Source organism: Alternaria novae-zelandiae (genome assembly GCF_023758075.1).
Source record: "Alternaria novae-zelandiae strain BMP 2774 chromosome Unknown scaffold_2, whole genome shotgun sequence".
NCBI classification, from domain to species: domain Eukaryota; kingdom Fungi; phylum Ascomycota; class Dothideomycetes; order Pleosporales; family Pleosporaceae; genus Alternaria; species Alternaria novae-zelandiae.
In genome coordinates this window covers 1140338-1153366 of record NW_026056962.1, presented here as the reverse complement: position 1 = coordinate 1153366, position 13029 = coordinate 1140338, and the positions used below count along the sequence as shown (strand labels likewise).

General features: G+C 50.0%; 5 protein-coding genes across 5 annotated transcripts; 2 read left to right on the top strand and 3 right to left on the bottom strand.

Moving 5' to 3' along the window:
* Positions 1 to 1667: 1667 nt before the first annotated feature.
* J4E88_001410 (uncharacterized protein) lies at positions 1668 to 2006 on the bottom strand (the record flags this gene model as incomplete). Its single annotated transcript, XM_049395079.1, has 2 exons — positions 1668 to 1741; positions 1799 to 2006. 2 exons carry the CDS (start codon positions 2004 to 2006, stop codon positions 1668 to 1670), a joined length of 282 nt encoding a protein of 93 aa, XP_049258943.1.
* Positions 2007 to 3458: 1452 nt separating this feature from the next.
* J4E88_001409 (uncharacterized protein) lies at positions 3459 to 3791 on the bottom strand (the record flags this gene model as incomplete). The annotated part of the gene is made up of 2 exons (XM_049395078.1): positions 3459 to 3614; positions 3684 to 3791. The coding sequence occupies 2 exons, from the start codon at positions 3789 to 3791 to the stop codon at positions 3459 to 3461; spliced, it is 264 nt and encodes an 87-aa protein (XP_049258942.1).
* Positions 3792 to 5843: 2052 nt separating this feature from the next.
* Positions 5844 to 6202, top strand: J4E88_001408 (uncharacterized protein; the record flags this gene model as incomplete). The annotated part of the gene is made up of 2 exons (XM_049395077.1): positions 5844 to 5957; positions 6026 to 6202. The coding sequence occupies 2 exons, from the start codon at positions 5844 to 5846 to the stop codon at positions 6200 to 6202; spliced, it is 291 nt and encodes a 96-aa protein (XP_049258941.1).
* Positions 6203 to 8164: 1962 nt separating this feature from the next.
* J4E88_001407 (uncharacterized protein) lies at positions 8165 to 9400 on the top strand (the record flags this gene model as incomplete). The annotated part of the gene is made up of 1 exon (XM_049395076.1): positions 8165 to 9400. The coding sequence occupies one exon, from the start codon at positions 8165 to 8167 to the stop codon at positions 9398 to 9400; it is 1236 nt and encodes a 411-aa protein (XP_049258940.1).
* A 108-nt stretch (positions 9401 to 9508) lies between these two features.
* J4E88_001406 (uncharacterized protein) lies at positions 9509 to 12216 on the bottom strand (the record flags this gene model as incomplete). Its single annotated transcript, XM_049395075.1, has 2 exons — positions 9509 to 12125; positions 12212 to 12216. The coding sequence occupies 2 exons, from the start codon at positions 12214 to 12216 to the stop codon at positions 9509 to 9511; spliced, it is 2622 nt and encodes an 873-aa protein (XP_049258939.1).
* Between the last annotated feature and the right edge of the window lie 813 nt (positions 12217 to 13029).

The window sequence follows — 13029 nt, the reverse complement described above, 5'->3', positions numbered from 1 at the left end:
AATAGGCAATTGCATTACTTATCGTCATTGTACGGATAGCTCAACATCCTCTTGTCCGGCTCCCCATACATGCGCTTTTGTAGCAGAAGCTTAACAAGGCAGTTACTCCACCTCCGCGCGTTGTGCACTGCCTGTCTTCTGGGCTTCTTCAACTTTCTTGATATTTTTGTGCTCGAACCCAAAGGACGCAACCAAGGCAAGCAAACTCGTCACCAGCAAGAAGAAAAAAACGTCCCGAATGGCATTCTGATACGCCAACTTGTTCGCTCCGTTGCTGTCCAGTCCTTCCACCGGCGAATTCGGAAGGCTGGACTTGACTACTGTCAAGCGACCCAAGAATATGGTTTGTGATATACAGAGGCTTACTGCACCGCCGAGTTGGAAGGCAAATTGTAACAATGCTGAAGAGAAAGTCAGGTTTCAGATAACACGACGTAAACAAGCCTTACCATTCCCGGTGACCATGTCTTCCTCCTTCAAGACAGCCGACACAGCTGTGTACGGCAAATTGATCGCGCAGCCAGTACCAACACCGCATATGATGAAGTATGCCGCCCACACACCATGATAGGTGCTGACGTTGAGTAACGTAATGAGCCCGGATCCGACCTTCATTCGAATGGTTAGTTGATCATGGCGATAAAGTTTCCAAGTGGAACTTACTACGCTCAGGCCAGTCCCAAGGATGATGAATGGCGTCTATCGAGACTCAGTCCAGAACAGCGAGATCGTTGTGCAAAAACTCACGTAATAACCTGATCTTGAAACTAGGGCCCCAACCACTACTACAGTCAAAATCTGCGTCAACGTCAAGAACAGAATCTCTACACCACTCCTTTGCGCGCCGAATCCCTTTACTGTTTGAAAGAACATGGGTACGTATACTCCGTACTATCTTCATATCAGTCTTATCGGGAACTTGTGTGCGGGGAGCAATTACATACCGAGAAATTTGGCATCGAAAAGAAGAATAGATACACTACTCCGAAAGCGATAGACCGTTGTTTGAGGACTCCAAACGGTACAGATGCGTCTTCCTCCATATTCCACTCCACCAAGAGGAACAGCACAAGTAAGACGCCGGAGACAGCGGAAAGGCCGATGATGATGGGAGAGTTCCAAGGAAGACGGTGGCCGCCCCATTGCATTGCCATGAAGAGACAACACATGGACGCGATCAGCAAGAGACTTCCTCCCAGATCCAGCTTGAAGAAAAAACGTCCGACTTCATGTCCGCTGCTGGCAGTCTTCACTTTCCCAAGTCGATATTCCTTCTCGAGTCTCAAAAACACTGCAACAAGTCCTAAGACCACGGCACCCAAGGGCAAATTGCTTGCAACTCGTAAGCACAGAACCATCGATCCGGCGCGTACTCACATCCAGAAACACCACCGCCATAGTCCTCGATCAGCCAACAAACCTCCCACCACTGGCCCGACCCCAATACTGACCCCAAACGCACTGACGAACAGCCCGAAGAAGAAGGGTCGCTGGGATAAAGGAACAGTCTTCGTTATCACGGCAAAAGAGCCTTGCATCAATCCCGCTGCTCCGCATCCCGCCACCGCTCTCCCTAGAATGAAGATTGCAGATGAAGGTGCGACCGCGCAGAGTACACTACCGACTAATGGTTACATCAGCTTATCGTTTTGTACACCCTACACTCATTAGACCAAGAAAGCATCCGACGTACCTTCGAACACCCCCACAGAGACAAGATACAACATCTTGACATCCCCCACTTTATACAGTTTCCCCAATGTGGGCTGCAGTGCTGTGAGCGCGAGAAGATACGCACTTCCATACCATGCGAGATGGTCGAGGACGTGGAAGGTTTTGGTTATGGTCAGCAGGATGGGGTTGAGGATTATGGTGTCGAGGGCTACGAGGAAGGTGCCGAGGTAGAGGGAGGTTACAACGAGGATGAGATGGGCTTTCGGTGTGGATTTTGATGTGACAGGAGGAGTAGGGCGAGGAGTAGTGGTAAGCTCGATGGATGGGGACATGGTAGGATGTGGTTGGCGTGTTGGAGGGGTTGAGTATGTCAAAAACGATGAAGTTGTTGACTTGAAGATGGGAGATGTTGAGGCTTCCGGCTTCTTGAACAAAAATTGTCTTTTCAGGCTTCCTCTCACGAATGTAACTACGACGGGGTCTACATGTCTGGCATCGGCCTGTCTGTCACAAAACAGCAACATCTTCAGCAGTTTCGAAACGAGTATGTTACTTGTAATACACGGAAGAGGGAAGGAAATATGAGAGGGTGTCGCAACTGAACAGCTGAGCAAGTAGCGCAGGTACCCGTAAGCCGCCATCCATGAAGCCGCCTGTACGACCCGAGCTTAACGACACTGAAAAGTTCCGGTCAACTGATTTTCACATACGCATGATAAGCTTCTGGTATGATTTCTGAACAGTACGGAAGGGTGGGGAGATAGGCAAGGTGTTATTTTGCTGTTACTCGCTACATCCGCAATGGTACCCACGATCGACCCGCCTCAACATCCACAGCCCCATCATGTTTCAAGAACCGTCCCCGAGCGATCTTCCTACCAGTTTCCACCACAAAACCTTCTCAGTCCCATCCTCCAGAACGACTTCGCAGGAGCTTTGGCGATAGTGCGAGTGAATTTCCGAATCTAGTAAATGTAGGGCTTGCCACACTGCTTGCGTCTCTGGGCGTTCCATGAGCTGACATTAGAGAATTTCCCGTCGGCGTTGCACTGTCCAGCAGTCGTGCTGTCCTTGGACGCCCTCAAGCACATTCTCGGGCAATCATCGACAAGGTTGTCCTGAAAAACATCACGATGGTGAGCAAGTCAATCTTGAGTGTGAAGTGATACATGACGACTTACGATAACGCAGCAATGGCTGCCGTCTGGGTAAAGGCACTGGCAGTACGAAGCAACAACGCTGCTTACGCTGGCAAGGAGCACGGTAACAACAGTAAGACGCATGTTGGGCGTTGATGATGAGTAAGATGCAGTTGGGTTGGGATGTGGGTAGATGTGATGAGTGGTGTGATGGTGCTGAGGAGTGGAAGAGAGACCACGATCTTTATAGAGTCCAACAGACTAAGAGACCGCATAATACGAGTCATAATCATATTTCGGCGGATTTACGAAGCACCCCACGGTGGGACGTGCATAGGTCACATTGGATCTGTTCAAGTAATCTCACGGAGTCTACCACAGTACGCTTGTTTTCGTTTGGAAAGGTTCATCATCGTATCAGTTACACACGGTGAGAAGGCACACCGTCATATCAATTATTACACGCGGCGATTACCGTATTTACAGAAAAGGGTTTAGATTGAATGGGAGCTTCCCAGCGATTGAGGTCCTAGGATCTCGAGAACTGAGGAAACTTAAGAGAAGGTACATTGTTACATTGACTGCCATAATACAAAGAGACGATTGCTTAAGAACTGCGCAAGGGCACCCTGACGAGCTCCTCCTCTACTTCGCGTTTCCAATGGTCCAATCCGTGCAAGAGCGGCGCCACGAAGCGTTCCATGAGCTAACGTCCGAGTACTTGCCACCAGCGTTGCACTTGTTGTCCGAGTTTCCGTTGTCGATGCATCGGGCCACGCAGTCCTTCCTGATGCCGTATTGCTAGTACATCGTTAGATTCGGTCGTTTGAATTTAACTGTTTGATTCCACTCGGGCTATCATTGGCTTACAGTAACGCAGCAGTGGGAGCCATCCGCGTAGAGGCATTGGCACCATCCATCAGCGGCGACGGAAGTGATGGCGGCGAAGAATACCGCGGCGATGGAGAGTCGGACCATTTTGTCGTGGATCGAGGTGAATGAGTAGTTGAGTGTGATGAGGAGGTGTGTAAAACTTGTGGGTAATGAAGATGCTGTGTCGGTATGCTAGGTATCGAGAAGACCACTGTTGCTTTATATAGATGGCAAGATCATGTTCGTCTATCACAACAGAGACGACCCGGAGACGACCCACCAACCACACCTGGGTACCTTCCCGCCAAGGCCCGCATTTCACAAGACCCATGCGCAAGGGGATGGTCTCGAATGGGAAGTATCTCAACTCCAAGGGCCTCGTCTATCACAATGAAACATTGTGGTCAGCTGAGTAGAAAAAAAGTCGTCGCGCCGATTCCATTGTGATGTTGAGGTCAGTGGAACGATACCTAGATACCTAGGTAGGGCCGAATGGTCCTTAGGTTCGGAGGTCAGTGCGGAAGTCGGAGAGCACCTGCAGACGGGATCTAAACGATGTTTGGATACCTAGATAGAACGACATCTACGACACACACTCCTTACATACACAGCAATGCAATCAATCGCATCAAGCACCTGTACAAATAGAGAAAACTACAGTCTCACCACCACACCATCACGATGATGCGCAAAAGATCTACACGGGCTTGAACAGCCGCAACGATCTTACATAACACGTTCCCACGCCTGTCTTCCTACGTCACCCTTCAACGTACACCGATCAGCTCTAAACAGCGCATATAATATGACCGAACAGTTGACCGAATTTGGAAGAACCTGCCAAACGTGGTCTACTGTGCTTACAGGAAAGTGCCGACTGCCGAATTCGGACCGTCACGAGTCAGTACTACCAGACGTTTCTGGAGTTGTGGCAGAGCCTCACTGGAACTGCCTGTTGTGGATCCCGTTGACCATGAGCGCCTCGGACCCAAATTTCCACTCTACGGCCAAACCATGTACATTCGATAGTAGTAAGGGGACTGTGTCAGCAGCCAACTAGTGAACTATCACCAAAACCGGCACGGGGGAAATACACGGCCAAAGATGCGCGCTGAATGTCCCGAAGCCAGTCGCTATCTGTGCAGACCGGGCCGGTATGCTCACTGTGGTATGTACTACCATGAAGTCTGCAGCCATGCTGCACTCTAGAAGATGGAAGCAAGATAATGAGTAGCACGAGGGGAGGATGAGAGGAAGTCCACCAAAACTGCCATCAGACAGTTGCGAGTAAAGCGCTTGCAGCCACGAGATACAACCCAATGTCTAGTAATTTTGGAAAGTCTACTTTGGCCAAGTCGGAATGATATCCTCAGTTCCAGATGTGCATCCCCAGGAAACCCACCGGTTCACGGGTACTTCCGACGTCGCCACCGCTGGTCTCCAGGAGAGCAACCTTGATGAGGGCCAGATCTGCGGTGGTGTCTTCGTTGAGGACTCCAGCAGCGTGTAGATGGAGCACATGCCTAGTGAGCTCGTGATGTTGGAATTAACGACCGAAAATGAAGCGTGGTTTCTCCATCCGTTATCGCCCCTGCGTTAGTACGTGATCCCTCAAACATGTAGGTGAGATGGTACCGTAGATACCGCTCCAAAATTGACCCCATCGATCCATTCAAGTCTTGGAAGTTGGGTTAGTGAGTTCGTGATCTTGGAAATATCCGCCGAGAAGGAAGCGTGGACCTGAGTGGTCTCTCGTATTAGTCATGACCCCTGCGTTGGCCTATGGTGACTTGCTCCTCTCCCTTGTAAATCACACGCAATAGTTTCCTGCACATAATCCTTTTGCCGGTAGCCGCAGCATGTCACGATTGCTGACACGGAGATACCCCTAGAACACACCGACACTCGTGAATATCCGGTGGTCGAAAACGACCGTACGAGGCTGGGCTAACTTGAATGCACTATCTTGAGCGATATGAGAGCATCACTCGGCCAAATATCAGTGCCGACTCATTTGTCTGTAGATATAAGCAAGAGCTTAAGCAAGCTTAAATATCAGAGCACCACCCTCTCTGGACAGCACCAAGACACTCAATCTAAATCCACTCTACTCCACACTCTTCTACTACCTCCTCGAGACTTCTCACAACCGCCAAAATGGTCCGCATTCTCTCCCTCGCCACTATCATCATCGCCAGCGCCATCAGCGCTCAGGCCGCCCAGTTCTGCCAGTGCCTCTTCGGTGATGGCTCGCACTGCTGCGTCTACTCTGTGAGCAACCCTTCATGAACGACACAAGATGAAATGCATCTTGGATGCTAATTTGAGATACTCTTTAGGACCCCAAGATTGGTGACCTCGACTGCCAGCGCTGGTGCACCAACGCCCACCGCGCCGATGGTGCCACCAACCCCAACAACCCTCTTGAAGTCGGCACCGCCTGCGCTGCTGGTGGAAAGTACAGCACTGTCAGTGGCTGGAACGCTCAGTTCCGCACCTCTTGCTACAAGCAGTAGATGGTCGTTAGCTCGATCTCGGGAGTCGGCAGTGGCTTTTGATGGGTGGATGGCTAATACGGGACTGTGGTGGACACGTGGTGAGAGCTATTTGTTGTAATGGGTTAAGCAAGACGTGCGATATGTAAACAGGCGACAATCACAATATTAAACCGGCCCACCAATTATCGTGCTCGCAAGAGTTGCTGTCGAACGTGCATATTGTGATGAGATATATTAAAGAAGCAGGGTGCACCCCCGCAAGACCTCGGGACCTAAGCCGTTGCTAGCGTACCCAAGCCCCACTCTAACAGCCGAGTTATCCTCCTTTGTACAGAACTACCCGCCTATCTTCTTTAAAGAAGCTTCGCTAAGGTGCTTAGGATTAGCTCTATTTTAGCTAAGAGCTAAAACCTAGTTATATAAAAGCACCTATAGTTATATACTCTTGCGCCTGCTCTTACTATTCTTCTATACTTAGTTCTATAGTTTCTAGATTTCTTTTAGTATATAATTTAAGTTAAGGTATTACTTCTTATAGTTAGTCTAATCTTTATTTTTCTTTAATAGCTTACTTAGCTTTATTAAGTAAGCTTAGAAAAAATTTTAGCTAAGACTATTATTTAAAGCTATACTTATTAACTTAGTTATATAGCTTTTAGAGTAGTGCTTACTATTTTAGAAGTTTTTCTACTTTTTAGTAATAAAAAGTATAAACTAGGCTCTAGCTTTTTAGATAAGATTAAAAGAAGTAAAGTTTAATTTTTTATAAAGAAAGATCTACTTCTTTTATAATATAGTTAAAGAATTAATTATAGCGCTTTTAGTAGCTTTACTATTAATAAATAAAATAATATAATTATTAAAAGTAGTTATAACTAAGTAATATAATAAATAAAGAGAAAGAGATTAGTCTAGCGTATTACTTTTATACTTACTACTACCTATATAACTATAATATAGCTAAAAGAGCTTTATAGTTTATAAAAATATACTTAAAGTACTATTAACTAAACTATAGTTTTACTTTATAGAAAAAGAATAGCCTATATACTTAAATATTAAGGTTAGAACAGGCTAGAATAGACCTAGTAGTAGTAGTAGTGCTTGGGATCGGCGGTGAGGCTCTTGAGGCTGGGGGATCGACTATGATGAACGCGCTCCCCCAACCGTGCCATGAGAGGATCAGCTGTGGTGCCGCGCTGGAAGGTAGCAGCCTTCTGCAGATGTGTAGTGGCTGTTAAGGTAGTCGTGACTTCCGAAGGAAGTAACGCATGCTCAGGCAGGTCCATCTGAAGTTCTGTTTGACGCCGCTTGGTCCAAATAAGGTCAGATTCTACTAAGGCAGTTCTCGTATATGAGTACCTTGATGTCGTGGCCCAGATCAGGACAGTGCAAGGCACGCAGCAATCTGAAATGCTCCATCCGTACCATAACCGGGTAGATGGTATACTACCCAGCTACATGGCTTTGGGCCGCTGACGGGTGTCTTCCCACAAGCGTCGGGACATTGTTTCAGGGGTGTCTATGGCTGCGTAGTATGGTGCCTGTAATGAGTCAGAATGGCGGCTTTATGGAGGTATATGTATGACTAGATCAACGTGAAAGATAATAACGAAATAACGCTCTCGTAGTAACAGGAAAATTGGTGTCCGATGAAGTTGCATCGAGTTGACATGGCGGTGCCTGCTGATTCTGTGCATGAGAGGAAACTCGGGCAACATAAAGGCCATTTGTGGTAGTTGCGACAGCCGACCCTGGTTGAGGGCGGCGCGCCTGCCACTACCAGCGCCCTTTTCGTGACTCAAGGAAAACAGCGAAAGCTTCCAAGATTGCTTCTCAATGAAGAGAAGAACTTCCGTGAATAAACGTCCTCATGAAAACATCAGACAAATACACTGAGTTTCGATTTGAATTTGATCGCATTGCAGCACCACTTTCACCCGCCTTCGACCGACAGTTCTAACTGCATCCGACAAGAAGATGGAAATCAAGCTGGCGCCTAAGAGATACCAGCGTATCGCACAGGACCTTGAGAAGCTTCCATGCGAGCTTCACGACGATATACTAGACGAACTGGAATACTCGCAACTAATTCGCCTTTCTTCTTGCGCCGGGCCACGTCTTACTTGGTCCCTCAAAAATAGCCGATCGCTCTGGGGTAAATACTTTCGCGGCGAAGACATGAGTAAATGGCAGACACTACTCTCCATTACAGACCGCGTAAAGTTCGCATGTTTCAAGAAACCGGAATCCAAGGAAGATCTACCAGACGTCTTCAAAGAGAAAGGCCGCCTTTACTTTCTCACCTATCGCAATCCAGACTGGAAGCATGAATTGGATAAGAACTGGACTCGTTTCAGACAGGAACGAGGGGAGCTGGGAACAAGGTGGCTCTCAGAGTTGAACGCGATCATCCTCACTGAGACGTGGACAACGTTGCACGAAGACTACTCCCGAATCGTCGCACCGATTCTCCCAAAATTACCGGCGCAAGCTTCAGCAATCTTCTCTAAGGTCCCCGAACTAGGTGAAAGGGATTACAAATACCAGCACCATGCAGACGGCGCTGTATTCTCCGCCGACAAACTAGCAGCTTTTGTCGACATGTATCAACAAGTCCGTCTAGTCAGAGCAGAAACGCTAGCAGCGGAACTCTACCGACTGGCGGATATCTACGAGGCCCATCCCGCCCGTCTAAAGCAGCCGTTTGATCCCCGAACCCAGGCTCCTGACGAGTTCAATGCGGAGCATATTCCCACTCAAATGCGACGTGAGGCGCGAAGGATGATTAAACGGGCGAAGACCGCTCGCTGGAACAGCAGGGAAGTGGAACCCTTCCGCTTCAAGTATCCTCCTCTTGTGCCGTATGAGAGCCAAATACAATACTTTTATGATGGTCTTGACGGGGCGCCATCCGCGCCGGTGGAGATTGTGGAAAAGTGCCAAGCAATTATGGAGAACGCACCGGATTGGGCGCGGGAGGATGCAGCAGAAGAGGTGGATGGGGTTACGGACCTATGCAAGGCATTGGAGAATCAGCACACAAGCGAGCGTAGGCTCACTCCGAAGCTCTGCATACGTGCCTCGCGGTTTCAATCAGCAGGCTTGCCCGTTCTTCCGCGCGGCGACGCGGAGTTGGATTGGCTAGAAGATTTCGCAGAGGCGACGGCATGGTTGGAGGAAAGGTCTCGCCACGGTCTCGAAAATATTGGTTGACGTTTAATTTTAGATTGCTATCCTCGGATATGCGCCAGTGGTCTACTTTTACAGTATATCAAGAGCAGTGAAAACATGGAATAGAAAGTGCTCGTATTCCACCGTCTTCTAGCGTCCTCCAACAACGGGTGGTGCGGACTTTAAATGGCCCTTGGCATACATGTCCACATATTCCTTGGCAGGCCAACCGCCCCACTGTTCAACACTCTCGATCTGTGTCTTGATGAGAAGTGCTATGTCTTCTGGTGCACTGGATGTGTGATCGTTGCCTGGTTCGAATCCGCCTCCATCGACAGCTAGGCGCAACGCCACGAGCGTCTTGAACAGAAGGTGCCTGCCTGAGCGTTGAGCTTCTGCACGCGCCGTCACCTCAGCATGATGTTTGGTGAACCAGGTGGTGAATGAGTAAAGACCCTCATAATCCCGGAGAATACCTAGCCCTCGTACATAGGCATGTAGCTCCGCGGGCCCCGGAATGTGTGGCGAAATGACGTTGGCTGCCTGATCACCCGTAGGCGACTGCACATCTGCACTAGCACCGACTAGGCCATTGAAGAGCGTACGAAGGCGAGAGGAGGCAGTGGAAAGAATATGTCGTGTATCTTCAAAAGAAGCGGAGCCTCGCTCGACGGCTTGAGCGGCGTACATAGTCGCAATACAGACCAGACGGAATATCTCGTCGTCGACGTCAAGATCAATCTCTTCCATATCTTCAACCATGGAACAAATGAGCTTATACCGAGCAACACTTAGAACATGCAAATGGCCTTTCTGAGACGCCAGCACCTTTATCATGCAAGCCCAGGCCGGTCGGTAGATCGGTCGATAGTATTTGAGAAGCATGTATGCGTATTCGACACAATATTGCCGGTTCGACCTGAGCTGACTAACGTGCCGTTCTGGAGGTAGGAAATCAACTTTGTGAAAAGATGACTGATCGATGCTTCCAAAGCGGCACAAGAAGTCAATGATCGCCTTGAAAAGAAAGCCTGGGATCGAGTTGCCTGAGGTGTACTGGTCGTGAATGCCGTCGAGCATTCGGCCTACCCTGCCGTGTTGAATGTCCCTAGCCATGTCTAGTAAACCTAGACCCGTGTCGAACTCTGGGCATGTCTCTAAGAGGAACGCAAGGAGGCGGCGTTTAGGTTTGACGTGTGCCATCTGCATTCGTCCAAGTAGCCCTCGGTAGCCAGGAACGGGTTCGCTAAGATATACATAGTGCAACGTAGATAGCGGGTCGGGGACTGCTTCCTTCATGTCTCCAGGTAACATATGAGTGGTGTCCTCTTCATGGGTGTTTTCTGCATCAGACGAGAACTCTGTGCGGGTCGATCGCTCTGCTTCAGCATGATACAACTTTTCGAACATTGCAAGATAGATATCTGGATGAGCAGGTTCTCCAGACAGCTCATGTGAGAGGAAGCATGCCCAGGCCTCCCTACGCGTGCGTGTCGTTCGTATACGCCCAGCCCAAAGCAGAGGGCGAAGGTGTTTAGCATCTCGATACTGGGAGGAGATGCGCGGTAAAGAGGTTCGAGTCTGTATCGTAGGACTAGAATCGGTATCCCAGCCAGCGTACACTTGCGCCACATCTTCCCAGAGGCGACCACTGTACCCAGCTTCATACATACGGTGCAAGAGCTGGGAAGCTCGCGAGGCACCAAACTCGTAGCCTTTATCCTCATCCATTGCTGTGCGATTCTCCTTCCACGGTGGCCAGGTAGGCCCTTTGAGCTCAGCCCATTCTCTCTCTTGAAGCGTTTTCGCATGTGCCAGCTGATTGCGCGCAACGGACCGAAAACCGAGGCGTGTCACCGTTATTGCAGGGGACCTACTCGCCATATATTGAAGGATCTGGAATTGAGCCTTTTCTTGTTGGGCAGCGAAGACTACAGGGCGGGCAGATGTGGGTAGCGATAGTAGCAACAGGAATGTGTTACAAAACTGCGTCAAGTCGGAAAGCATATCAAGGGATAGAGGATTGGATCCAGAAAAATCATCGCAGAGTCGGCTTGCTTCGGCAACGAAAAAGGACGCAGTCCATGGCATTGACTCGGGCCAGAGCTCGCGCCCATGGCGAAGTAAACGGGTCGTAATGATCTTGAGCTCCGACCAGCTTATCGATTCTGACTGCGCAATACGACCAACGTGCCTCATGACGATACCAAGAGCAGGTACTCTGATGTGCTTGCGACGTAGGAACAGTAGAAGCAGGAAAAGAGGTGGTATCTCGACCCCTTGTTCGAAGCATTTGACTGCTGCAGTCGATCGCGGTTCTGTGAGACAAGACGCCCATCGTCGAACACTTTCTACCGTGTAGCCTCGATTTTGTAGTATCTCCAGCTCCCGCGGTGTATATTGGAACGTCGACTCATCCATTGCCATTTCTGTAAGATGTTGGAGATATCGGGCAAGAATCGAGTAAAGGGAGACAGGTTCAGGAAGCAGCTCGGTGCTGACTGAGGGTATAGGCTTCGGCTTGCGTCCTCGCAACGCAGAGCGGGGCGCAGTGTAGGACAAATCAGTCGCAGTGGGCGGCGAAACGAAGTAGAGGTTTCTAGCCGAGCGATCCATTGATTCCAGGACTGTCGCAGGTCTGCTGGGACGCTTGGCCTTCCTCGTGGCGCGGGACCATTGCGGTCGAAATCTACCATCCTCCTCTGCATCCTCGAGCGTGTCTAGGAACGGCGAAGAGGCGTCCGATGGAGCATCGGTACCTAGATCGCTGGAAAAGGCATCTATAGAACTCTCAAAGAAGGCGTTATCATTAGGGGTCGGTGCGGAGTAGTGCCTCGAAAGTCGATGAGGCACCTCATGGTGAGGAGAGGCTATACCGCGGCGGGGTTTGCGCGTCGCGGGGCGATGGGAGAGCAGGGACGCTGAAGGAATCTCGAGATGACATGTCGAAAGGAGTGATATGTCCCGCCATGGAAGATGGGTTATGGGGCTACAAGAATACTTGCAAAACAGGTCAGCACAAAGTAAGCCTTGAACATGGCGTGCGGGCCTACCCAGTGCGGTAGGAGGCGCGTCACACGACGGCCGAAGCGGTACGGACTACCTGGGGCTACCAGGGAGAGTGCTAAGGGCATTCATCAGACGCAATAGACGTGGAGCGACGCGTGCGAAAATCAATTGCGGAGAGTTGTCGAGTGCAGTGAGAAAATCGTGGGTAGCTCATGCCCCATCGTCACTAGCGCAGCATGCTACAGTCGCAAACCACCCGTGGACGGCCTGGACATCGTCACCCAAAGGAGCGATAGGCGTGTGGAGAGCGAACACTCGTGAATTAGCAAACAGAATTAGAGAGACCATTGAAAGAGGGAAGAATCATCATCGTCGTCAGCAGTTGCCAGGTAGTATTTGCTGCGGCACTCTGCGGCGTGGTCTTGGCGCTGCCCTTTGCGCGTTCCATTCATCGCTGCACTTACTTCCACCAAGCCAAGTCAACTTTGGACAGCCGCCAACAGCACGCGCAACCCCTAGGCACCATTTGCGCGTCACCGGAAGCCGTCTTGGACCCCGTCACGCGCCTCTCCAAATTTCAGCATCGCGCCTGCCGGTATCGCGGACAGGGCATGCTGTGAAGGAAACCGCCTAAGCACGACTCCGGCCGCCCTGAGCGCGTT